This window comes from Magnolia sinica, chromosome 18 (genome assembly GCF_029962835.1).
Source record: "Magnolia sinica isolate HGM2019 chromosome 18, MsV1, whole genome shotgun sequence".
Lineage (NCBI taxonomy): Eukaryota > Viridiplantae > Streptophyta > Magnoliopsida > Magnoliales > Magnoliaceae > Magnolia > Magnolia sinica.
In genome coordinates this window covers 18421780-18447917 of record NC_080590.1, presented here as the reverse complement: position 1 = coordinate 18447917, position 26138 = coordinate 18421780, and the positions used below count along the sequence as shown (strand labels likewise).

The window sequence follows — 26138 nt, the reverse complement described above, 5'->3', positions numbered from 1 at the left end:
ACTCCGCCTATCAGGGAGCCCATAAACAGTCCGCCCGAAGGCATATGCTATGATCGGTCACTCCTCACATCAGGCATACATATGATGCGAATGATCATGAATCATGGATGTATACTAAACATGTATAAAGAGATGGGCTCTAAGTATAACGGAGATGGGCCTAGACGGCCTACTTACCACAAGTATGGGCCTATCAGTGGGCCTTAGGGAGAGTTATAATGTGGACATTTAACCAACATTATCAATGTGGACGTCAAACCAGCATTGCTCCCAAGGCATGACCCGTTATGAATATCAATACATATGCTATGGTGTAGTAACACTACAAGAGACATTATGTACATCATATTGGGCCTCGACTCATGGGCCTCTAATACATCAAATGGCCTCATACATGGGTCTCACATATACATATCAAGGTGGGCTTCAATGAAGGGCCATAAATACATCAACATGGGCCTAGTCGCGTGGGCCTTGCATTCGTCAAGTGGGCCACACCAGTGGGCCTTGTATACATTACAATGGGCCTCATAGCATGGTCTTAAAAAAATTTCCAAATGATTGGACGGGTTGGATGAAACACATGCATCATGGTGGGGCCCGCTCAAATTAAGGGTGTGGTTTTCAATGCATACACAAGTGGGTCCCATGTGGGGTCCACCATAATGTTTATTTTCCATCCAGCCCATTGATAAGATTACTCAGACATGGGGGCCCACAGTATTATTTATATGACATCCAAACTTTTCATAAGGCCACTCAGAACTAGGGCCCACTGTACTATTTATTTTCCATCCAACCTGTTCTTAGGGTCACGTGGACCAGGGTAGGGCCCACTGGACCGGGACTCACTGGAACGTTGGTTGGCCACCCAACGGTTTATAAGGTCACACGGTCAGCGGCGGGGGCCACGGTGATGTTTATTTGCATCCAACCTATTAAAAAGGCCACGAGGACCTGAGAAAACTAGGGCCCACCGAATGTGGTTCCCAAATCTAGCCCACCCATTTTGTGTGTCCCACTTGGCTGAGGGTTCAGACCAATTTTCAGCGGCATCCAAATTTCAGGTGGGCCCCACCAACTAATTTTATATGTTTCAGCATGTCTTCACATGATTTTAAATGGTATGGCCCACCTGAGTTCTGTATACGCCTGATTTTTGGGATGGACGGCTGGTCTGTGGGGACCCATCAAATGCACGGTGCTGATGTACGAAAAGCATCAAGGTGGGGCCCACAGTTGGGCCGTGAGGCCCTGCCTCGTCCGTCCGTCCGCCAGCGCCGCAAGCAGCGCCTGCGCTGCTTCTGACAACAGTAGCAGCGCTGCTGCTCGTTGTCTATATATTTTTTTAAAACCAGTTTTTACATGGTTTTCCTGGGGTGGGGCCCACTTCAGATCGATCCGACCCAACCACTGGTCCCTGTAGATCGATACAATCCCATAGAGTCCAATATTGGGCTGTTTCAAATATACAGGAGCATCAGGGAGTAAATCAAAGGTAGGAACATTATTTCCTATACCATGGCCCACCAGGAAACCAAATCAACCTCATTTTTTGGTTCAACACCTAAAATGATCTGAGGAAGAGGATGGATGGCTTGGATTATATATATACATCAAGGTGGGGCCTACATGAGTGGCCCACCATTTATTTCTCCTTTTGCTAGCTCATTAGTACCCTCCCATGACCGTTTACACTACACTGTTCGGCCAATAGCATGTCCAGCGTCCAGGGACACTGGAGGGCATAGGAAGGCACATCATTGTGGTGGGTCCCACGTGGATGTGGCCCACCAACACCTATATACATATAATCTATATGTGTATATATATATATATATATAATATATTATATTATATATCATATATATTATATAAAATATATCATATAATAAGAAGGGCATTGGGCCCATTTTATCAGTGGATGGTGTGGAACTTCACCATCACAATGGAAAGGGAGAGAGAGAGAGAGAGAGAGAGAGAGAGAGAGACTAGAGAGACGGTGATGGAGAGGAGGGACCCCGCCACTATGGGCCCTCCATTGATATAACTCATACATCAAAATGGGTCCCACAACAAGTGGGCCCTAAAGATCAAGATTTCAACGGTGGATCACCCACCTTTAAGCCTCCTCCTTGCTCCCTTGGCCTCAAATGCTCCTTGCCTTTGCCTTGGATGGTGGATGATGGGAGATTAATGGTGTAGATGAGAGATGAGAGGGTGTAGATGGAAGATGAGAAGGTGGACCACACTTGTGGTTGGGAGAGAGGAAGCTTGGACGTGGGATGCTTGAGTTGCTTGGGAGATTTTGAGAAATGAGAGAGAAAATGAGAGGATGGGAGTGATATGAGGTGATGAAGTGATGGGTGTAATTAATGAAGCATGGGTTGGTTTGAAAAATGGGTAAAAGAGGGATGTGTGAAGAGAGAGAGAGTTGACTTGTAGAGAAAGAGGGATGGGTTGTTGTACTTGGGTAAGGTGTGACTTGACTTGTACTTGACCTTGATTGATTGATTGATTGATTGGACATATCGTAGAGATTCCCTCGAGATTCGCAATGCGCGGCGTTTCTTTAAAATAAACGCAGATCGACATCTTCTAGCCTGGGTATCGGTTCGGTGCGCTGCGACGACGCGGTCGCTATGATACAACTTTCGGATCGAGCCGACGTCCGTGTGCGGGACCTGGCTTAGGATCGTACACAAACATCAGATACGGTGCGAAGGTTGCCGAAATTCGACCGGAAGGACCGCGGAAGCTAACGGAACGGTACGGACTAGGACACGGGTCTTACAAGCAAATTGTGCTAAAATAAAAAGTTCTTAAGTTCGTTGACGTAAGTGTATTGTCACAATGCAAAAAGAACTCATTTGGAATGGCCAACCCCTACTACTTCACAATTTGCCTGAACGGAATGTAAATTAGTGGTTGAGAGAATAACTAGATCATGCATCCAGTCTCCAATTGGTCCATCTCGACGCGGAGGATGTTGTGCAACACGCCAACAACGCAATGAGCCGAGATCCAATCTCAAGTCTCACCCACAAACGATAAACAAGAAGAAATATAAACTAGAAATAGATTAAAGCAATCCAAACAAACCACAAGACAAGATATACGTGGAAAAACCCCAAACTAGGTTAAAAAAACTACGGATGCAAACTTCCACTATGAAGAAAAATGAAGATTATAAGGCAATATACTAACCTCTCCCTTGAAAGTACAGAGAAAATTCCTTGCCCACACCTTAGAAATCTTTCCCATTATTTACCTTAACCCTAGAATAGTACTAGGAACTCCAATTTATAGTTTTGGCAACTTTCCTTTCGCACCCTTACGAAAGGCGACTTAAAAATCCGCAGTCTGCATCAGATTCAGAAACGAATCTACGTAACCATGACCGGTCGAGCAGACTGCACGACCAGTCGAGTATGGGCCACAACCGATCAAGCCCCTCGGAACCAAAAGTCTTATGCTCGCTGGACTTTAAGTCGTGCCAATCCACGACTGGTCGAGTAGGGGCCATGACCAGTCGAACAGGGCCCACGACTGGTCGTGCGGCCCCCAGATGTGGCTTCACATCTCAACGATCTCCCACTTGGAGACACATCGTCATAAACCTTCATCTTCTACATCCGAAGTGCACCACCTCCCCGTCTTCAAGCCTAAAGACCAATCAAAGCTGAACAGAGCTTCAGCTTCTCCCATGTGACCGCCTTGGTTAGCATATCCGCAGGATTCTCACTTGTATGAATCTTCTCTAGAGTAATCGATCCATCTTCCAGTAACGAACATATGAAGTGATATCTGATGGCAATATGTTTGGTCCTTGAATGAAAAAATGAATTCTTAGCCAAGGGTATTGCACTCTGACTGTCACTGTACAGCTTGCAATCTGCTCACTTCTTACCCAACTCCTCCATATAACCTTGCATCCACACCATCTCCTTGCACACTTCTGTAGCCGCAATATATTCTTCTTCCGTCGTACTGATAGATACTATCTTCTGTAACTGAGAGACCCAACTGACTGCAGCACTACCTAGAGTAAAGACATAACCTGTAGTGCTTCTTCTGCGTTGATATCTCCTGCCAAATTTAAATCCATGTAGCCTTGTAGCTTGATTTTCGATCCACTATAACATAACCCTACATCCTTAGTACCTACCAGGAATCTAAGGATCCACTTCATAGCTTCCCAATGTTCCTTCCCTAGGTTGTTCATGAACCTACTAACAACTCTCATTGCTTGAGCAATGTCTGGCCTCGTGCTCACCATAGCATACATGAGACTCCCAATAGCTGACGCGTATGGAACTTTAGCCATGTAATCCCGTTCCTCCTGCGTCTTTGCACCTTGCTCCTTAAATAGCTTGAAGTGGTTGACTAATGGAGTGCTAACTAGCTTAGCACCTCCCGTATTGAATCGATTAAGTACCTTGGCTGTGTACTCTACTTATGACAAAATTAATTTCTTATTTTTCCTATCATGTTTTATCTCATGCCTAGGATTTGTTTTGCAGCTCCTAAATCTTTCATAGCAAATTTTCTAGACAACTGTCTTTTGAGGTCTGAGATGTCCTTCATGCTTGATCCGGCCACAAGCATGTCATTAACGTACAGAAGAAGGATGATGTATTAAACTTCTTCAAATAACAACAGTAGTCAGCATGATATCTCCTGTAACCGTTTCCCGACATGAAACTGTCGAACTTCTTGTACCACTGCCTCAGGGCCTGCCTCAGGCTATATACACTCTTCTTCAGTCTGCACACCTTGTTCTCCTTTCCTAGTGCCACGTATCTTGTCGGCTGATGCATATATATCTCTTCTTCAAGGTCCCCATGAAAAAAGACTGTCTTAACATTTAGTTGCTCTAGATGTAAGTCCTATGTAGCCACTATACTCAAGACCATGCGAATCGTAGACATTTTCACCATAGGTGAAAATATTTCAGTGAAATCGATACTTGCCTTTTGTTGAAAACCTTTCACAACCAGTCTAGCTTTGTATCGTTTTGAAACATCGTGCTCCTCCTTCAGTCTATAAACCCACTTGTTATGAAGAGTTTTCTTACCCTTAGGTAGAGTGACTATCTCCCATGTACGATTAGACTCAAGAGAGTCCATCTCATCATCCATGGTCTGCTCCCACTTAACCCGTGTATCTGACTGTAATGCCTCTTCAAAACACTCTGGTTCACCATTATCTGTCAGCAGTAGATAATGTAAGGAGGGTGAGTATCAGATCGTGGGTCTTCTCTCCCGAGTAGACCTCCTTACAGCTGGTGTATGCGACTCTGCCTCATAATGTTCCTGTGCATGATCATCCTGTGGCGCTGTAACACCCGTGTCCTGTAACTCTTCCAACTCTATGAATTCTTTCTCCTCGGCCTTATTTTTCTGCACACTATCCTTATGCATCACCTTTTCATTGAAGACTGCGTCCTTGCTTCTGATGATTTTCCTGTTTTCTGCATCCCAAAACCTATAGCCAAAATCATGCTGCCCGTAGCCTATAAACGTGCACCTCCTGGACTTCGCATTCAGCTTGTTTCTGTGTTCTGCATCAATGTGAACATATGAAGTGCAACCGAACACTCTGAGATGTGCAAGGTTCACTTCTTTCCCAGTTCATGTTTCTTCTGGTAGTCCACCATCCAATGGTGCTGAGGGACTTCTATTGATGAGATATGCGGCAGTATTCACAGCATCTGTCCAAAAGGTCTTGGGCAACCCTGCATGTAACCTCATGCTCCTGGCGCACTCAAGGATGGTCCAGTTAATGCGCTCAGCCACACCATTCTGTTGCGGTGTCCTTGGAATCATTTTCTGATATTTGATTCCATTTGCTACACAATACTCCTCAAATCTCTTATCACAGTACTCTCCCCCATTATTAGATTTGAGACATTTTACTGTTTTACCTGTCTCGTTTTCTATCATTACTTTCCACTTCTTACATACATCAAATATATCAGATTTATGTTTTAAGAAATAGACCCACAGTTTTCTACTAGCATCATCAATATAGGAAACAAAATAACGTAAGCCACCAAGAGATAATACCTATGCCAATCCCCACACATCAGTGTGTACAAGCTCCAACAGATGCGTCTTTGGAGCGCGTTCAGTCTTCTTGAGCTTACCCTCTTCTGCTTGCCATACACGCAATCCTTGCAGAATTTCAAGTCAATAGACTTTAGCCCTGGTAGCTTCCCTTTTGACAATAGCACTTTCATCCCTTTCTCACTCATATATCCCAACCTCTGATGCCATAACTGCCTATTCATTCCAGTTGATGCGACTGCAAGTCAACTATATGATCTTGAAGTCACGTACAAAGTACCTTTCTTTTTGCCTCGAGATATCACCAATGCACCTTTTGTGATCTTCCAAGAATCATTGGTGAATGTCATTACATAACCGGTATCGGCCAATTGCCCCACTAAGATCAAATTCCTTCTCAAACTCGGTACATGTCTGACATCCTTCAATTTCAACGTCATTCCGTCTTTCTGATTTATATGAACGTCTCCCTTTCCAACAATACTGCGCGGCTCATCATCACCCAAGTAAACTTTTCCAAGGTTACCTGACACATAATCACGTAGAATTTCCTTACACGAAGTGGCATGAAATGAAACACCCGAGTCTATAACCTAAGACTCATTCCTCGCATCAAGAGAGAAGATCAACGCCTCTATGTCACTCTCCTCAGATAGATTCACTGAATCCTTACTGCCTTGAGAGCTTCCTTCTAGTTTCTTGAGCGCCCTACAATCACGTTTCATGTGTCCCTTCTTGTCGCAATGCCAACACCCGTCTTTGTCTTTTGGTCCCTTGGACTTCTTCATCGACTTAGATTGCCTGTGTTTATTGATTCCTTTGTTCAACGATCTTCCTCTTCCTTCAACGTTTAGAGCATTCCCTGAATCCCCTAAAACTCCTGATGCTTTTCTTCTAAATTCTTCACTGAGAATTAGACCAGCCACATCATCAAATTTCAGCTTTGTCGATCCTGAAGAATTGCTCACAACAATCACCAAACTATCCCAACTGTTTGGCAAACTGGACAAGATCAATAACCTCCTGACCTCATCCTCAAAAACAGTGCCAACAGATTCCAATTGGCTTGTGACTGTATTGAACTCGTTTAGATGTTCAGTCACGCTCCCACCATCTGATATCTTCATGTTGAATAGCTGTTTCATAAGATGAACCTTGTTGGACGCAGAGAGTTTTTCATACATAGTAGCTAGGGCTTCCATTAATTCTTTTGTAGTTTTTATCTTGGATATGTTGAAAGCGACGCTTTTAAACAAAGAGAGTCGGATCGTTCCTAAAGTGTTCCTATCCAGTAAAAATCATTCATCATTTGTCATTCTTTCTGGTTTCTTCTCTTTTCCTCCTAGAGGAATATAAAGGTCCTTCTAATACAGATAATCCTCCATTTGCATCTTCCAAAAGACAAATTTTAAACCATCAAACTTCTCAATTCTAGTTTTCCCTTCTTCTGTCATTACTCCCAATAAAACTTCAACCAAAAGCTTTAATACCAGTTGTTGCGCAGCACGCCAACAATGCAGTGAGCCGAGATCCAATCTTAAGTCTCACCCACAAATAATAAATAAGAAAAAATATAAACTAGAAACAGATCAAAGCAATCCAAACAAGCCACAAGACAAGATATACGTGGAAAAATCCCAAACTAGGGTAAAAAACCATGGATGCAAACTTTCACTATAAAGAAAAATGAAGATTACAAGACAATATACTAACCTCTCCCTTGGAAGTACAGAGAAAATCCCTTGCCTTACACCTTAGAAATCTTTCCCATTATTCAACTTAACCCTAGAATAGCCCTAGGGACCACAATTTATAGTTTTAGCAACTTCCCTTTCACACCCTTGCGAAAGGTGACTCAAAAATCCGCAGTCCGCGCGCATCAGATTCGAAAACGAATTCGCGTAATCACAACCGGTCGAGCGAACTCCATGACCGGTCGAGCGGACCCCATGACCGGTCGAGCATAGGCCACGACCGATCGAGCCCCTCAGAACCAAAAGTCTTATGCTCGTTGGACTTTAAGTCGTGTCAGTCCACGACTAGTCGAGCAGGGGCCACGACCGGTCAAGCAGGGCCTACAACCAGTCGTGCGGCCCCCAAATGTGGCTCCACATCTCAACAGATGACACCAACAATTTAATCAAAACCTTTGAGTTGAGTAGACTCTAACACACCCTCGTATATATCTTACCCACACACGAAAAACCAATCCGATCCCTTGTTTACATGTGTGACATTGTTTGATTGAATTGGCAGCAACATGCCCAAATAAAAGAACACCGTGTAGATGGGTTATAAAACTTAAAAAATATCAAGTGGATGATTGAATCTCTGACTTCTGTATTGAATTCCAACGGTTGATTATTCTTCATTTTACAAATATGACTGTCCATTCGATGTCCACAAATCGACAAGCTAAGACATCATTTCAGCATAGCTGTTTTTTATAAACATTTCTAAAGAGGTTCTCAGTATTTAGACGGTTTAATTTCGAGTTCAACGAGGTTTTATTCAACTCACAATATTTACAAAGGAGCCTTTATTTGTACCCGCTTTCTGTGATTTGCATACACCAATTAACCACTCGATGGAATTACAATAATATAATACCTATTCTCTTAATGGAATGGAAAAATGGGTGTATGCAAAACCAAACCCGGGCGTAAATATTAATTTTTATTACAACAGGTACTGAGTTGTATTTATTTACGCTTCTGGAACAGCTGAATGTGAAAACCATTGGGAAATGATAAGCCTGGACTTCGCAGTGTCTCCCCTCCTTTGACTGCTATCCACCTGCGAATGAGGAATTGTTTATGTTAACTACAAGCGTAGGTTAGCAAAACCGCGAAAGGAATCCAGTGATCATTTCGAAATCCAAATTTTCAAAGGTTTAATTGCAGTTGCCTTGTCTCCTTTGTTTTGGTACCTACCATACGTTAGGGACACTAAAAGAATCTACGGCAAATGACAAAAATACCCTGGTATGAGGAGTTTGTTTTGCCTGCGTGTGGGGCCCACAGTTATGTATAAATGTCATCTAACCCGTCCATCATGTTGCTTTGCCATAAAACTAGACACCCAAATTAAATTGGGCTAATCCGAAAACCAAGTGGGCGCTAGTAAAAACAAATGGTTTGGTGATTGGAACCGTACATCCTCTAGATGCTATTGAGGATGGGACACAATCTACAGCTCCCACAGAATGGATGGTATTGATGATGAATCTGTGTTGAATGTGGGCCGTCAAAAAGAAAATTTTCATCTGTTTATATTAAGTCCACAAATCAACGGCTAGGATTATTCTTTCAGCTTGATCATTGGATTGTGTCCAAATGGGCCCAGCAGATTGGTGGATGGATGGTTATATTTAATATTGTACCTGTATTTGGTAACTAAGTGATGAAGAAAGACCGTCATTTGTAGCCTACTGAAATCGGCCCCCACACAAAGCCTCATGCCCCCACCAAAGGCCATGAAATTCTTAGACCCTCTGTTCGTATCCATGCCCTGTGAAATAAGCAAAAGCCCATTTGAAATTTTCTTGATTAACATCAACAAACAGCATTCTTTAGAAGATCTCATACAAGAAAATGATTGTATTTAAGTGGCTCACCTCCCATCGCCATGGATTGAATTTGAGTGGCTCAACAAACGTTTCAGGGTTTAAGTGGACGGCTGGAGGGCACACCATCACCGCCCATCCTGCTGGAATTGTATATCCTGCGCCATTAATGGCTAGTTAAACGTGGGATCTGTGCCTACTCCCACATGCGCTACATGGATGGTCCTTGATTTTGTTCGGCCATCACGATGGTCGATGACAAAAAAAAAAAAAAAAAACCAAGGCGATCAAATTACTATAGTCATTCTAGAATCATTGGATCAACTCTTTTTATAATGAATAGAACTATCCGACCCTTGAAGTTTTTTGATCCCATCATTTCTAGGGGTCAGTAATGGTTCAGTTAGGCCTTCTGAGGCAGGTTCGAGCCAAGCTAATTGGGTAGATGGTCAGTCTGTGAGGCAGGGATGAATGTGATGAGGTTGACTGATACCTACTCCGAATCCAAGAGGAAAAATTAAGAAAGAATATAAATAAATTCTTGTAAACTTGAAATTTGATTAATAGATAATAAAAATGAATTTACATTTATACCAAACTTGGAAGAAGCTTCAGAATCAAACTCCAACTCAAGCTCCCTAAAACATGTTATTCTCCTAATTTTCCTAAACACTTGCGCACAACTCGTATGGCTCAAAGGATGAAGAGTTATAATCAAATTAAAACTTATAAAAATGCAAATAAAATGAATTTTCGACCCTCGATCTGGTAGAATCTCGCAAATTAGGCGTGAGCAACCCAGCATAGATGGGTTAGTTGGCTAAAGTAGCTTCTCCTGCCCAAAATCATATATGGTAGGTAGAGTAACTCATTCCAGTTTGTGAGATATGCCTAGTGTAAGGTTTTGATGGTCTGGATTATCTCCACCTTTGATCAGGCCTTCTCTGGTCCATCTTGGACATGAAAGTGTCTACAACCCACTTTACATCAGTTAGTCCATCTTGGACATGAAAGTGTCTACAACCCACTTTACATCAGTCTAGGGGTAGAAACATTGGTCGGGCTTGAGTTAAAACCTAGCCAATCCAACCCACCATGTATGTTACCCATGGGCTGTGCCAGATAACCCAAGCTGACCTTGACCGAGATCCAAAACAAATTAACAGAAGATAAGTGTAGACTGATAGATATGATGTGTGTGTGCAATGTAGTATCCACTAAGTTGGGCTTTTTTGCCCCATATTCCATTCTTAAACATGAGCCAGGTTGTGCCAGGTCTTGGCCCAATTGCAGTTAAATGGGTTGGGTCGGGTTGGCTTGATGAAATCTTAAGTGGGTCAGGTCAGGCCACAAGGTAATTTGGTCGCAGGCCTGGTTAATTAGGGGCATAATTATTCTTAGTCGGTTTAGTAAATGCTAGGGCTTGGGCTGACCCTGACCTGAACCATTGCTACCCCTATTCTTATGGTGTTTATCAGACGAATGGTCCCAATCGTCACATACTTTCCCAGCATGGTGTGGACCGCTCTAGGGAGCACTTATACAAAGCTCGTGGTAGTAATCTTATCTCATGTGTTTTCACCTTTTAAAATAGCACCATATATCTGGGCTGGTTCTTTATTTTACCTTTGATCTTGACATCATCCGTAGTTTTTCTGAAAATTCCAGGTGCAATATTAGCCAGCCTAACCGCTTCGTTAATAACCTGCATCTCCCATGCAACATTTACTGTATAAGGATAACAAGCCCCAAACGCATCCGCATGTGTTAATGTAGCACATTTGTGCAAGATCTGCACCGTTCATTAGGTGCAGCTCACCATTAATGTACGCTGCCAGAATATCCAGACCAATCGGTTCATCAAGTGGATCACACATATACATTAAACATGGACTTTTTGACCATTTTCTAAAGAAAGTGTGAGCCCATCTGATTAAAAGATAGGCGCTAAGGGCACATCAGTCATCAGAATCGCATGTCCAAAAACGTGGATCCGCTCCTTGTGGCCCACACAAGAAAAATGATTTTTATAAACAATTACTTTTTTTAATGAGTTAACTAGAAAGAACCACATGATACCTTAGGGCCTGTTTGGCAGCGCGGATTAAGAGGGATTAGGAGGGATGGGATGGTAAAATCCTGGGATATGCAAAACGAGCCAAACAGACCCGATGAACTTGTCTCAGGATATAGCAAACCCATGGATATCTTAAACCAATCCACTGACATTACCATCATTACCTTAAAATTGATCCCATCCCTCTTAATCCTGTTCAATCATGCCTGGAGAGTGTTTGGTTGGATGGATTGGAGGGGATTGGAAGGTAAAATCCCGGAATATGCCGGGTGTGCCAAACAGGCTCAGTGAACTTGTCCCGGGATATAGCAATCCCATGGATCTTAAACCAATCCACTGACACCACCATCATTACCTTAAAATCCATCCCATCCCTCCTAATCCCATGGGATCCATCCGACCAAACAGGCCTTAGGGTTTAGATTTTAGAACCTGCATTTTTTTAATGCCTTCTTTATTTTTACCATCTTGCTGTCAAAATGAAGTAATGTCGTCCACTTTTTTTTCTTTTTTCTTTTTGAAAATAACGAAAATATCTTGAAACTATGAAAATACTTATTTATAAAAATATAAAAATAAAAATAAACCACTTCAGATAATCATATGTAGATTATAGTAATGAAGAGAGAATATATAAAATCAACCTGATTCAAATCTCTTGCGGGCCCCACTGTGTGAACGTTAACAAATTTGAGAGCAATGCGCATGTGAGTTTCCGCACGGGCTTATGTTCCGCATTTACAGTAAAAATAATGGTTCTAATAGGTGATGCCCGAAGTGGACTTCACATACATCATGATGGACCCCATTTTCTTAGGAACCGGAACAAGGTGTTGTAGACAATTCGGGTCTTAATAATGTAGGTGCTGAAATCTAACTTTTTTATTTTTATTTTATTTTCATGAGTGGTTCTTTCCAATGAAGCGCATGTGCGCACCACCTTTGAACACGTGTCATGGGCCTTTTATTCGAACGGTGCATGTGATGCAGCATCCCATGAAACCTTCAAAGACCAATTTTCACCGTGATCTAAAACTCTTGTAAGCCATAGAAAAGAGAGATGCAAATCAAGATAGAAAATTTTCTTCTTTTTTCATAGCCACCAAAGTTTTGGATAAAAGTAAAAAATTGAGCCATATGGGTTTCATGGGGTGGTAGATCTATAGGGTCGAGCTTATGGGAACTCCCCATGAGGTCGAGCTGTGTGGGCCCTACCATAATGTATGTCAAACATCAACACCGTGCATTTGATGGGTCCCCTTTAAATTATGGGATATCCCAAAAATCAGCCGTATACGGAACTCAGGTGGGCCATACCATCTAAAATCATGTGAAGACATGCTTTAAATATATAAAAGCACTTGGTGGGGCCTATCTAAAATTTGGACGCATATGAAACTTGGCCTGACACCTCATCCAAGTGGGACACATAATGGATGGGCTGGATTTCTGAACCACATCTCGGTGGGCCCAAAAAAATGATTATGAATGTTTTAATGGAAGATAACCCCTCTCAACTTTTGTAAGTGGTTTGGCACACAAGTCACTGATTAACTTGATTTTTAAGCCCTAAGCCCACTATGGAATGGTGCATTAGACTGATCATGGGGCAGATGTTCGACATACATCATGGTGGGGCCCACATGACTCGACCTCATCGGGAGTTCCCATGAGCTCAACCTTATAGAACCTTTTCTCATATATATATATATATATATGCTCACCTGTGCATCGCACCTTCTTATATGAGCACTCGTGTGCACTTTACACACAGTCCACATGATGCGGCACCCCTTGAAACTTCGTGGGCCCAATTGTCAAGAAGATCTAAAACTTTAGTAGGTCATAGCAAAGAGAAATGCAAATCAAAGGAGGAAACTGTTTTTTTTTTCCATGGCCCACCAAAGTTTTGTATCAGATTGAAAGTTGGGCTTGTGAGGTTTCAAGAGTGCTGCATCACTTGTACCATTCAAATTATGTGCCCATGACAGTGTGAAAGGTGCTCACGTAAGAAGGTACCCGGGTGAGCATTCATATATAGTCACGCTCACCTGTGCATGCACCTATGCACGTGCACACCTTTGCACATGTGTCATGGACGTCTAATTCGAACGGTCCATGTGATGCAGAATCCCATAAAACCCCAAGGGACAAATTTTCACTCTGATTTAAAATTTCAGTGGGCCATAACAAAGAGAAATGCAAATCAAGGGAGGAAACCGTTTTCATTTTTCATAGCCCACCAAAAATTTCGGTCACGAAATTGGTGACAGTGGTTTGCATTAAAGTGTCAAGGTTAGACCATTTAATTTTCAAGTCGACACTCGTAATGATTGCTAAATTCAATAAGTTCCATGAATGGCATGAGCATAATGCGAATAGGAGCAAATTAATTTTTTCTCACAAAGTTTTACGATTAAATTGGTTTGTGAGGTTTCAAAGAGTGCCGCATCACATGTCTTCTCTCTCTCTCTCTCTCTCTCTATATATATATATATATATATATATATATATATATATATATATATATGTAGTCGAGCTCATGAGAACTTCCTATGAGGTTGAGCTGTGTGGGCCTCGAGCTTAAAAATCAAGTCAATCCATGACTTGTATGGACCACACCACATGCAAAAGTTGAGAGGGGTCACCTCCGTTAAAACATTTATAATTATTTGTTGGGCCCACTGAGATGTGGTTCACAAATCCAGCCCATCTATTATGTGTGTCCCACTTGGATGAGGGGTCAGACCAAGTTTTAGACTCATCCAATTTTCAGGTGGGCCCTACCAAGTGGTTCTTATATGTTTTAGGCATGTCTTCATATGATTTTAGATGGTATGGCCTACCTGAGTTCCCTATAAAGCTTTTCGGGATGTCCCGTAATTTTAAAGGGGACCCATCAAATGCCCGGTGTTAGTGTTCGACATACATCATGGTGGGGCCCACACAGCTCGACCTCATGGGAGCACTTGATGAGTGGATAGGTATGATTTTCATATACATATATATATATATATATATATATATATATATATATATATATATATATATATATATATATATATATATATATATATACACTACTGACTCACCTGAGAAGTGAAAGTCATGGATTTATATTCTTCCCAAGTGATTCTGGAATCTGGATCTTCCCTCCTCTTCAAAATCTCTTCATGCTCCTCCTAAGCAAAATCACTCATTCAGATGGATTCCATTTTTTCATGCGTTAATGAAAAGAGAGAGTGGGAGAAGATCATAGACCGTTAATTTCTCGACCACATGTGGGTGGTCTGTAAGAAGCTTCATTGCAACGGTTAGAGCAGAGGAAGTTGTTTCAAAGCTGGCGAAGAGCATAACAAACATCATATCAAGAGCCATCCCCTCCGACAATGCACTCCCTTCCTTCTTCAACTCATCGATCACATAGTCGAAGAAATCTCCACAGCCTTTCTCAGGCGAAGCACGTCGCTCCTCTAACATATTCTTCAACATCCTCATCGCATTCTGCCGTCCCTGTAAAAACCCAATTTCTGAATTATTATTATTATTTTTTTACATAAACAAGTAGGCTTGTTTGAATAGGTACCATACAATGATCAACTTGAGAATACCAGAAATTTCGTCTCGATTGTCAGTTTGTACATGTGAGACCCATGTTTAGCTAATCAAACCATTGGATGTTCCAAAAACTAATAATCATCAAGAGGCTTATTTAGTTGGAATGTCGGAGATCTATGCTGTTTCTTTCTAAAACTTCTATCAGTGTCCACCAATGGATGGATTATAGAATTTTTTTAATTTTTTTTTCTTTCTTTCTTTCTTTTTCATGTGCGAGAACTTTGTTTGATGGGGTCCATCATATTGATGGTTTGGATTGATGAACTACGGGCCCCACTTTAACAAACTGAAAACCTCAGCAAATTTTCAACAGTCGGATCAAGCTAGCATTGTATGAAACCTCTTTATTAATAGAGATGTAGATAGTTGTTCATGTTAAATGTGAAATTCACCTGCATGCATTTGTAGAAAGGGCTGCCAGGAATGTTGATCGGGAAGGAGATGAGACCATCGAGAAATGCAACGAAGTTATCTCTCAAATTCTCGGAGGACGTCGATGGATGGTAGCTTATTAACCTCTTGGCAGTTAGATCAAATATCATCTGTAGGACCAAATAGGTAAGTCATTTGTTCATCCAATGGAAAGTTGTCCACTGATCCAAACCAGAACTGGGTCCAAAAATGGACCTCAAGTCGACCGGATTTCTAAATGGTTCTAAAACTTTGGACTCGGAGCTGCCATATATAATCAGGTCAGGTCCTTAGGCTAATGCAGACCTAGGTATCCGTTTACAGCCCTAGTCTCACTGTTTCTTATGTTAGAATATTTGGTTGAATCAAATAGACTATTTAAAATCTTAAATAAAAAAGAAAATAAAATTGAATCCAATAGACTATTTAAAATCATAAATAAAATTGAATCAAAGTATGACATGGTGCATTAAGCACCATTTCAAAATGGTTTGGTCCATTGGATCTAAACTCCACATGTGCGACCAACCAACCAGCCACATCTCTACTCAAACTCAGCATGGCGCAGCGCGACGCGACTCAGCTTGGGGTGCACAATTGTGTGTGGTTAATGACATAAATTATAGTTATTGGCACATCCCTTTATAAGACCAAATTCACATGCCCCTTGAATAGGGTTCATGTCCCCTGAATAATGCTTAAGCTCCAAAGGAAAAAAAGAAAACATATCTTATATATAAGAAAACTTTAAGCTCCAAAGCAAAAAAAAAAAAAACATATCTTATATATAAGAAAACTTTCTTAGATGAATTCAATGTGTGATTAAACTCACAATTCAAAAGCAAAAAATAAAAAAAAAATAAAAATCAAATTTAAAGAGAAACTAAAATATTTTAAAAAAAAAATAATATAAATTTTGAAATAAAATACAACAACTCATGCCTATGGCCTAACTTTGAACAACTTGTCTAGGTGCAGCTATATGCGTTTGGATGTCAAACTGAATTATGACAAATAATATAATAAAAGGCATACAGCCATTCTAGACTCCAAATTCCTCACTAGGAATATTAGGAAGTTTCAATAATAATAATAATATTTTTTTTTCACAATGCAATTCATTTGAGCATTCAAATGCAGTCTTAAGGAATCCCTTAACGCTGTCAGAAGGTCGGTTCACTGCAGATCTATCTACAATAAGCATATTCTATATGTTAGTTATTCACTTGCATGTGAAAATCTACCCCCTATTCATTCACCTGCCTATTCACCAATTCATAAACTTATTTGTACATGTCTGCCTGTGTCAGGCCCATTATATTGTGTAGTCCACCCAACACGTGCACTAAGTGATCCGTCATAAAAATGGGATGCCCCGGGCCAATCCAATTATTTTATATATAGGCCACACCATAGAAGTTAATGGACAACCACCCAAAAAATCTTAAGTTCAAGCAGTAGCCCACATGATAGTTGGATAAACCTGGTTTGATCAGGCACCCAATTCTCATGTGCAGTGATCCCTCTGCAAGGTTGATGCCATGCACACACTGTGGTGGACCACACACGCAACCCATTTTAGATAAACGGGTCTCAGCTATCAAAATTCACTGGAGATTTGTTTGATAACGTACAGCAGAGGTGGCTTCTTTGACTTCTATAGAGGGTTGGGTTGTCCATGAGCTGAGTGTCGTACGTGCGAACTGGTCCACTTCAGGGAGTAGACTCTGTTTCAGGGTTTCTACACCCAAGAGTTTCTTGGTGAGCCCTTTGAGATACTTGTGCAAGAAACCATGCATGGAGCCTATGTTCTGGGGCCCTAAGATCTCTCTGAAGGTCTCTGGCCACCAGCTCTGGAACAAACGCCCTTCTTGCTGGAAAATGAACTGGTTGAAGTCCTGGTCTGTAGAGACTATCAATGGCTGGCCCACCAAGCAGGTTTTAAAGATGGGCCCATATCTGAAACCATAAAAAATCATCATGAACCTACTTTTTTAAGGGCCTGTTTGGCCGAGCAGATTGTATGGTATAGGGTGGATTGCACGGATCTCAAGGTAATGATGGCTGTGTCAGTGGATTGGTGCAAGATCTATGGGATTGCTATATCCCGGGATTGCTATATCGGGTCTGTTTGGCATGCCTGGCCAATCCTGGGATTAAACCTTCCAATCCCTTCCAATCCCTCCAACCAAACACATCCCAGGCAAATTTGAATGGATTAGGGTGGATTGGATGGGATTTAAAGGTAATGATGGTGATGTTAGTGGATTGTCTTAAGATCCAAGGGATTGCTATATCTCGGGATCAGAATCCGGTGTCTGTTTGGCACGCCTGGCCAATCCCAGGATCTATCTTCCAATCCCTTCCAATCCCATCCAATTTGCCCAGCCAAATCAGATAATTAATTTCCTTTTACAAAAACATATGGAGATATTTGCTTGAACAGCTTCAACCAGCACTTGCTTCTTTCATTTCATTTTGGGCATCTAAAGGCAAGGTTATATATTATGTCTTCGTTTAGTAGTGAAAATTCGTTGGAAAACTATATCAAATCAGGCTTAATAGAATATATACAAGTAGTGTAGCGAAATCCTTTACACATTTGAGGGCTCTGAATATATTAAAAAATCGTACGGTGGTGTGTGCCTTTTGTCAAGCAGACTTTTAGAGTAAATGATTGTTTGACATGGTATCAGAGCGGAAAGTCCTGTGCTCGAATCTCGATAGCAATAAATATGCCTCGCTAATATATTATTCTCTCATGGGGTCCAAGGAAATCAGGTCCAACCCAGTATCCCTCCACCCTTGTCAGCATGTTCCCGTGCAGAATTCCTACCATCACTTTTAAGCTAATTTTGATATTTTGTAAGATTAAAGACATTTTTTTCATTTTATTTCTTTCACCTTTAAGCTACTTTCGATATTTCGTAAGAATAAAGATAGTTTTCCATTTTATTTCCTACACGCAATGTGCATCTTCTTTAACACATCCATCAATTTATACTATAAACATCATGGATACACTTTAACTAAAGCATCCACCGAAAAACAAAGTAATTAGACAATCCTATCTGATAGATGGGATTTGGAAAGAAAAATGATTAATGGCCCAAATTCCCAGGAGAAAGTGGATTGTGAGGATTATATGACTATTGAGTTTTTCAAAAGTATTTACTAGTTAGTTTTTCAAAAACAATTACGTTTAAGTAACCGTAACAGTATGGACCATAACATTGTGGGGCCGCCCGTACGTCATTAACGGTAGTGATCATTACCCTTGTTAAATACTTTAGTGTACTTTTTATACATATCCACCAACATAAGGGGCTATAATTTGAAGGGTTTAGGTTGAGATATACCATGTTCAAATCAAATAAAACAGTACCATCCACCATTACCAAAAATAGAAAAAGAAAAATTCTATGCAAGTGTGGGACATGATGTGGGTGGGTTCCACCATTTCCCGCTCTACAAGTTTGATCAGATTTCTCTGCATTTTGCAACTGAGCTGGGTATAAGTGATCAGTACCTCTCCATGCGCGTTTTCACAAAGGGATGAACATCGGACGCTGTATAAGAAGAGAAGAAAGAGAGAGTCTCCCCCAAGAGAGGGAAGCCCATGGAACCTGGAGGGACTTTCCCATTGCATTTTGGATTTCCCCATTTGTAGATCCAACTGCTGATCCAAATGATAAACAAGGTAACTATGCATACTTCAATGCTCCCCATCTGTTCTCCTTCTTGGATTTCCAATATGTGATCAAAGAAAAAGGAAGTGATTTAAGTAAGATCACCACCACATCCCTTAAATTGTGCAACTTATATTATTAAATTTATAATAAGCATTGAATTCCACGTAGCATAGTGTTCTTGTACCACATATTTCAACGCTGTATATGTGGCGCATATACCTGTGGCCGTCCTTTTTTGTCCATTTCGTTCGGTAAAATGGACCGATGATATGAGAGGGGGCCGGAATCGTTTACAACGCTTTTGTGGAAATCTATATAACACCCAAGCTCTGTGGGGCCTACAATGTTATATGTGTGACATCCACTCCGTCTATCAGGTGGGAACCATTACGTTCACTGTAAATACAAAAATCAGCGTGATAAAACATTCATATGGATCACACACAATGTAATATTACAGATAAAACCAATAAATTTATATAGTGAGGCCCAATTGAGTCTTGGATCAGGCTGATTTTTGTATCTTACCTTCATGCATGAGAGTCACACCTGATGAATGGGTTGGATGAAAATATAAATACCATGTTTTTCCCACACACAAACCTATGGTTCCCCCCTCGTTCCCTATGGTGTGGCCCATCTGATCTGTAAGTCAGCTGATTTTTCTCCCAAGGGCCTAGAATTGAGTGGCGAACCTGATGAATTGAGTGAATGTTACAGAGAGAATATAGTGGGCCCACAGATAGAAATTGTTGTACATACTTGGTACAACATGGTGTGCAAACACCTCATTATTGATGGAAGGCGCAGCCGGCAACTGGAGATGTAGAGGATTCCGGTTCGATGGGACGTAGGATCTCTTTTGATGGCCGATGATACGGTAGACACTGTAGAATCGAAATATGAGAGAACCATCTGTCATGGAGAGCAAGTGGGAGGGTGATCTATCTACCAGAGCCATCCATTTAATTGCCCCTACATTGGATTGAAGGTGTTTCAAAATACACAGATATCAGATGATCCTAACCATCTGATATGGAAAATAAAGGAAAGTGGTAGCTAGGAGTAGTATGATAGGAGTAAATTTTGGAAACATAGACATCCAGAATAGGCCCACGAGATGGATGGCCCCAAATCGTACATCACCTTGCCATGTGTAATCTAGAGAGATGGATCTACCATGTTACAGTTCTCTTGCTCTACCTTATCAATTATCATACCCATCCATCACCATCACTTGCACGGATGGCATTTTATTGCTAGGTAGGCTGGGCCCAATTGCCGTCCAAAAGGCAGCCACGAAGATTCTGACTGTGGGTGTGGATCATCTGTGTTGATGACAAAACTTCTCACTGGTACACGTCATAGCCGATTACTCAAGCTTATAAAACAGGCTGATTTTCTCCCTCAGTAAATTGGGCACTAGACAACACAATTTTTAGTCTGTAACTTTTCTATGCTCCAGCATGATTCGTGTTAAATCCACATTGTCCATAAATATTTTCGTATCATTTAGGAATATAAGCTAAAAAACGAGGCACATCTAAAGCTCGAGTGGATCACACACAATAAATAGTGGAGATTGAACACACCATCGTTGAAACATTCCTAAGGCCAGCATGAAGTTTATTTGCTTGTAAAAACCTAGAAGGAAGGGAAAATACAAATTAATGTCAACTTGATCAAGCCTCCTCTTCCCTTATGAAGTTATCTAAGGTTGGTGTCAATTTCTACTATTTCTTGTGGTGTTGTTTCTTCTGGTGTAGTGTATTGGAGCTTTGAATTCACTATTTCTTTGTCTTAGAATAAACTGAAAAAACAGTAACATTTCGAGGCCACAGAAGGCTTTAACTGTGCTGATATTTGTTTTTTTGTTTCCTTCACCCACATCTTTGTTATCTCAAATAAACTTTACGGTGGATCCCTTGAAGGTTTCAAGGGTACTCATTCAATCCCCCTTTCTTTCTACGGTGTGTCCATTTAAGCTTTAAATATGACTCATTTTTTAGGTCATACTCTAGAATCATCTAGAAAAATTGATGGACATAAATCATTGTAGGGCGGCCAGGAAAGTTTCATACGTTAAAAGTTGTACGGTGGATTAGGCAATCTATTAGCGAGCGAGAAAATCATTGTCTTTTGCGAGCTGTGTCATTAGCATTGACATATGCCAATGAGAAGCTACGGCCCAGAATTTCCATGTACCTTCTGACCGTACTAGCATTTGAGATTGTTATGTATTAGACTGGGAATACATGCACGAGTGTGCGCCTCTTGTACGATGCCTTGTGCACCATCACGAAGACCCCACCTTTGATTGCTCATTCTTCTCAAATCACCTTAATTTATAGAACAGGGCCATCCATTGCGGTGCATTCCTGTCTTCAAGGTTAGATTTGTCAAATTTATCTGTTCGGTAGGTCAGATGGAGGGAGTAGAGCCGTCTCTCATGGAGAACAAATGGTTCGGTGATTTATAGATCAGGACCATCCATCTAGTTTGCCCGAGTGCATATGGCAAGTAGATAAGAATACACAGAGATCGGATATATGGTCTTAACCATCCATCTGATCAGCAATCTTCCAACTAACCAAATGAAATAAAACTGGTAAAATGTTTAATATTCAATGTGGGAAAGTGAAGCAAAGCAATTAAATGAGACGGTGCTTGACCATCCTTCTCAAATCACCTTGATTTTCCGACACTCGCAGTTATACCGTAATCTCTCACCTCATTTTACTGCGGGGGGTTATGATGAGGTTGAGCACCGTGTTCCTTAAGGATAACTACTAGAAATTCATGGAGTTTGTGAGGTTGAGCACCGTGTTCCTTAAGGATAACTACTAGAAATTCATGGAGTTTGCCTTGACTCCTTACAAAAACTTCTCGAATCCACTAGGAAAAAGTAAGAAAATTAGAAATAAATTTCATAAAATTTGCAATCTGATTGATTGATAAAATAAACAATTTCACGTCCCTTTAAATAGGGATACTAAGCAATGTGATAAATTTCAGAATCAAATTACAACTAAAACTCCTAGAATTCGCAACTTACCATAAATAGTAAATTTTTTATTTATAATAAGTGTCATATTGGACACAATTTCTAGAGCCCAACAGATGAAGAATTATAATCAAACTAGAACTTACTAAAATAGTACAAACGGAAACAAACATAGAATTCGACAGTTGATATGATGGAATCTCGCAAATTCAGCGTGGCCAACCCAGCATAGCCGGGTTGGTTGGCTAAAGTAGTTCGTCCTACCCCAAAATCATATATGGTATGTTGAGTAACTCATTTTGATTTGTGAAATATGCTTGTTTTAAGGTTCTGACGGTCTTGATGACTTCCACTTCTGATTAGGTCTTCTCTGGTCCATCTTGAACATGAAAGTGTTCGCAACACCCAACCTAAAATGGGCTAGAGAAACAAATGGACAGTGTGGATATACAACACATAATTAAGGTGGGGCCCACAGTAAGGGTAACACCTAATTTGCTCCGCCCATGTCCATGTAAACCGGACGCCAATTTCCTGCACATGATCAAGTGTGCAACAAAAAGTTGTGGGGCCCACTGCTATGTCCATCTTACATCCACTCTGTCCATTTGCGCCTGCTACTGTTATTAGGAAGTGAGCCCTAGGATTGGCCGACCAAAAAGTCAACCGAGGGAACAGTTGGGATGGAAAAACCCACCATCGTAACCTTCCTGGGACCCGCCATGTTATTTATACATATGGCATCTAATCTGTTCATAAAGTAAGTCCCACCTATGTGAATGGAAAAACTAAAAATCAGCTTCATCTAAAACTTCAGTGGGGCCAGACGATTTCAACGGCAGCATCCTCATCCCCACTGGTCCATGTCAGTTGATCTTTGTAGTCGCGTCCAAACATGAACTAGCCCCAACGATGGATGGCATTAGAGCTGGGCAAAATAGACCCGATCTGGTGGATCCGACCCGATCAGAACCGATCCGACGATTTGGATCGGTGCTAATCAGGTAGCCTCATCCAAATTTGAAATCTTTTTGGGTCGAATTCAGATTGGCCCTGATCCGACCCGACCTGACTCGAAAACCGATCCGAATAGATCCGGACAGATCCGATCCTACCAAATCCGAAGTAGTTCTTTTGATACTTCTACCTTTTCCTGTGGTATGGTCCGCTTAAGCTTTGATATACATCAATTTTGGGTTCAACTACTAAAATGATATGCAAAAATGAATGGACGGCGTGGATACATCACATGCATTCAAGGTGGGCCTCAACTGAGATTGCTGTGTATATAGCAAAATGATTTGCTGTGTACCGCACACTGCACACAACTACTACATAGCTGGCTTTCAACCTAGGTGTAGGTACGTGTCGTGCTAAGACGATGCTACTCTATTCAAAGGAGATCAACATTCTATGGCCCCATAGTGATGTTTTTATTATATCTACATCGTTCACATATATTTACAGATTAATTTAGAGCATTATACAAAAAAAAAAAAAGCGACCCAAAAAGGGTTTCAATGATAAACGTTTAATATTCACTGCTTCTTTTAGTGTGGCCCACTTAATAGTTAGATCTATCTTATTTTTCATCTCAAGCCATAAAATCAGCTCGAAAAATGGATGGACGGTTTTGATATAACACATGTACCATGATCAGACCCACCTAACTTGCTAACGTGACGTCAATACTGTGTACTACCAACGCACGGGACAGTCCCACTGATGTCATCCACAGCTGTAAACAGCTGTAACTTTTAAACGTCGAGCGTTGTACGAACGGTTCAAACGAATTCAACATGGGCCCCACAATGATGTATTTATTATATCCATACCGTTTAACCATTTTTCATGATCATTTTAGAGCATTCGGTAAAAAAATGAATCATATCTGAAGCTCAAATGGACCACAATGAAAATAACAATGAGGATAATGATTTTCACCGTTAAAAAATCTGATCAGTATCGTACCTAATCCGATCCGACTTGATTTCCCTGGTCGAGTTGGACTTGGTTCAGGTCAGGCTAACAAGGTGTCGGATCTGATCGGATGGCATGTCCCAGATCCGGTCCCGGATCAGAACGAGTTCGGGTCAACGTATTTAGATCTTAGACAGAATCGGATTAGGCACAATCCGATCCGACTCGGTCCGATGCCTACCTCTAGATGGAATGGGTGTCAGACATACATCCCTACAGTTCCCAAAAAGCTGCTTGTTTCCCAGATTCCTTGCAGCAACGGTAGGAACTCGCATAGCCATAAATGGACGCAGATTGGATACTACCCCCGCTGGTTCTAACTAGAAAAGGATAGGCGCTCTGAGGGTCCACCATGATGTATGGGTTTTATCCACACCATCCATCCATTTTTCCATATTATTTTAACCTACAAGCCCAAAAATGACGTAGATCCAAGGCTTAAGTGGATCACAAAGTGGGGATTAAACAAATATTGTTGAAAACTTTTTTGGAGCTGCGGAAGTTTTGGATCAAGCTGATATTCCTGTTTTTCCCTTCATGCAGGTCTATTTTACCTTACGAACAAGTTGGATGGCAATAAGGGACCACAGGGATTTAGGTTACAAGACCAAAAGGGAGATAGATATAAGGTTGAAGTGGACGAGAAAGCGTTTATTAAATAGCTGCCCTTCAAAAAAAAAAAAAAGAGCTGCAGAAGTTTTTGTCTGCATCATCAAGGTCTAGGTGACCTTATGAACAGGCTAGACGGCAATTAAGGACCACCAGGTTCTAGGGTATAAGCCCAAAAATAAGATAGATCTAAGGCTAGCTCAAGTAGACCACCAAGTGGGGATTAAACAACTACCATTGAAAACTTTTTGGAGGCTACAAAAGCTTTCGATCAAGCTCTATCTGTGACTTCTTGAGCAAGTTGGATGTCAATTAACCATCATGGTGGGCCTTAGTAAGTTTTCAACCGTGGGTGTCATTATCACCACTGTTACCTATTGTGTGGTCCATTTGACCCTTAGATCTACCTATTTTTGGGCTTGCACCCTAAAATAATATAAAAAATCACAGTGGCCACTTTTAGCCCTTGTCCTTCCTAGCTAGGAACAGATGGGCAGTACCCAGTCCCAGTCGCCAATAAACCTTTAAAAAAAAAAAAAAAAAAAAAAAAAAGGCCCATCCACTAGCAGCACCATCATGACATTATTTGACTCGCAAAATGAACAAACAGATGCGACCGAATCGGCACGTCACATCATTTCATTGTTTGACTGCAATGCACTTTAAGCCGAATCCAAGAGAGATGGTGGACCGAAGCAGCGGAACTAGGTTGCCAAAAAGAGCTTGGTCCAGATTATTCCGCTGAGTTTTCTAGGAAAAGCATCAGCCGTACATTCAATTCCATATCTAGGAGTAGGACAGAGAAGGATTATCAACTACTAGAATTAACCTATGATTATATTTTAGAAAAAGTTACTGTTAAATATTAATTATATCTTAAAAATTTTATAATATTTTCTTTTATACACTTAGTTAAAGAGTTAAAAGAACAAATTTATGAAAATAATTACAATATTTTTTTTCTAATAAAACCTAACTTAAATTTTTTAACGACATAAATTAAAATTGTCTACAACGCATGTTTTATGCAGCACATAGAAACAGAGCTCTTAGGGACTATACATGAAATCCACTCTACTCTGTGTGGTGATAACCATTATGCTTACTGTACGAA

At 41.0% G+C, this 26138-nt stretch overlaps 1 protein-coding gene across 1 annotated transcript; it reads right to left on the bottom strand.

Moving 5' to 3' along the window:
- Positions 1-8770: 8770 nt before the first annotated feature.
- LOC131232294 (cytochrome P450 87A3-like) lies at positions 8771-20392 on the bottom strand. The gene is made up of 10 exons (XM_058228534.1): positions 20194-20392; positions 19269-19476; positions 17374-17698; positions 15721-15870; positions 14972-15223; positions 14803-14892; positions 11260-11338; positions 9685-9791; positions 9451-9578; positions 8771-8864 (listed from the first exon to the last, which is right to left on the bottom strand). Exons 1-10 carry the CDS (start codon positions 20390-20392, stop codon positions 8771-8773), a joined length of 1632 nt encoding a protein of 543 aa, XP_058084517.1.
- Positions 20393-26138: the final 5746 nt, after the last annotated feature.